Source organism: Penaeus monodon, chromosome 32 (genome assembly GCF_015228065.2).
Source record: "Penaeus monodon isolate SGIC_2016 chromosome 32, NSTDA_Pmon_1, whole genome shotgun sequence".
Lineage (NCBI taxonomy): Eukaryota > Metazoa > Arthropoda > Malacostraca > Decapoda > Penaeidae > Penaeus > Penaeus monodon.
In genome coordinates, this window is record NC_051417.1 from 23,858,077 (window position 1) to 23,858,948 (window position 872).

At 35.3% G+C, this 872-nt stretch overlaps 1 protein-coding gene across 8 annotated transcripts in view; it reads right to left on the minus strand.

The window, feature by feature from the left end:
* The window catches only part of LOC119593731 (myoneurin-like), a 102,537-nt gene that overhangs the window by 14,755 nt on the left and 86,910 nt on the right, over positions 1-872 (minus strand). The window contains exon 6 of one of the 8 annotated variants that reach the window (XM_037942728.1): positions 146-563. The exons of the other annotated variants lie outside the window; for them this stretch is intronic. Coding sequence (XP_037798656.1) covers positions 234-563 — 330 coding nt within the window. The 3' untranslated portion in view covers positions 146-233. Of the gene's footprint in view, positions 1-145; positions 564-872 lie in introns of those variants that run through there. 8 annotated transcript variants of the gene reach the window in all.

Below are 872 nucleotides of genomic sequence, written 5' to 3' on the forward strand. Positions count from 1 at the left end.
CAATATCATTTATGTAATCTATGTCTCTTTGTATGTGTTTCTTTTTAACATGTAGCAAACACAAATTCTGTACCAAATTCTAATATATATATAATTTTAGACAATCTACAAACAACTCGAAAAATATCTAAATCATACAAATACCTTCAATTCAATAACTTTTCAATTGCATTATTAAATACATTTCCAACAATTTGGAAATAGTTCAACAAATATAATTCCAAGGCTTTATTCTATGACTGGTGGAGGAATATGTGTGACCTTAGTGAATCGGTTCGTGATGAACGATAGGGACAGTAGGGACAAACATAAGGTTTCTCTCCAGTATGTGTACGAATATGCTTCTGTAGATTTTCCTTTGTGGTACAGCTATAAGCACAATGTGGGCAAGCAAAAGGTTTTTCTCCAGTATGAGTGCGAACATGTCTCTTCATATGTGTGACAATTGCAGTAGAATAATGACAGAAGGGGCACTGGTGCATCTTGCCGTGAGTGTTTGGGGACTTCATGTTTCTTCGCAAAGCCTTCGTGCACAGCCACTGTCCGCTACCATCCAGCCCCACCTGTTGAATATGCCTATCTTACTCATGGCCATGCTATGGTGCTATACACATATAAGAACATGTCAATTTCTGTTACACCTTGATTCATACTCAGGCAGTAGTCAGCCAGTTTTATAGAATGTGTACTTCTGTTTTATCAATACTGGAACTATTTATCTTTACTTAAAATAATGTAATCATCTCATAAAATAACTTCCTTGAAGCACTGTTAGAGACATTCTTCAATTACTTGTCCTTGGCATCCTTCACATTTATTGTGTATTTCTCTGTACTTATTATCACTATGAATGTTTTTTGCCCAAAATAAGG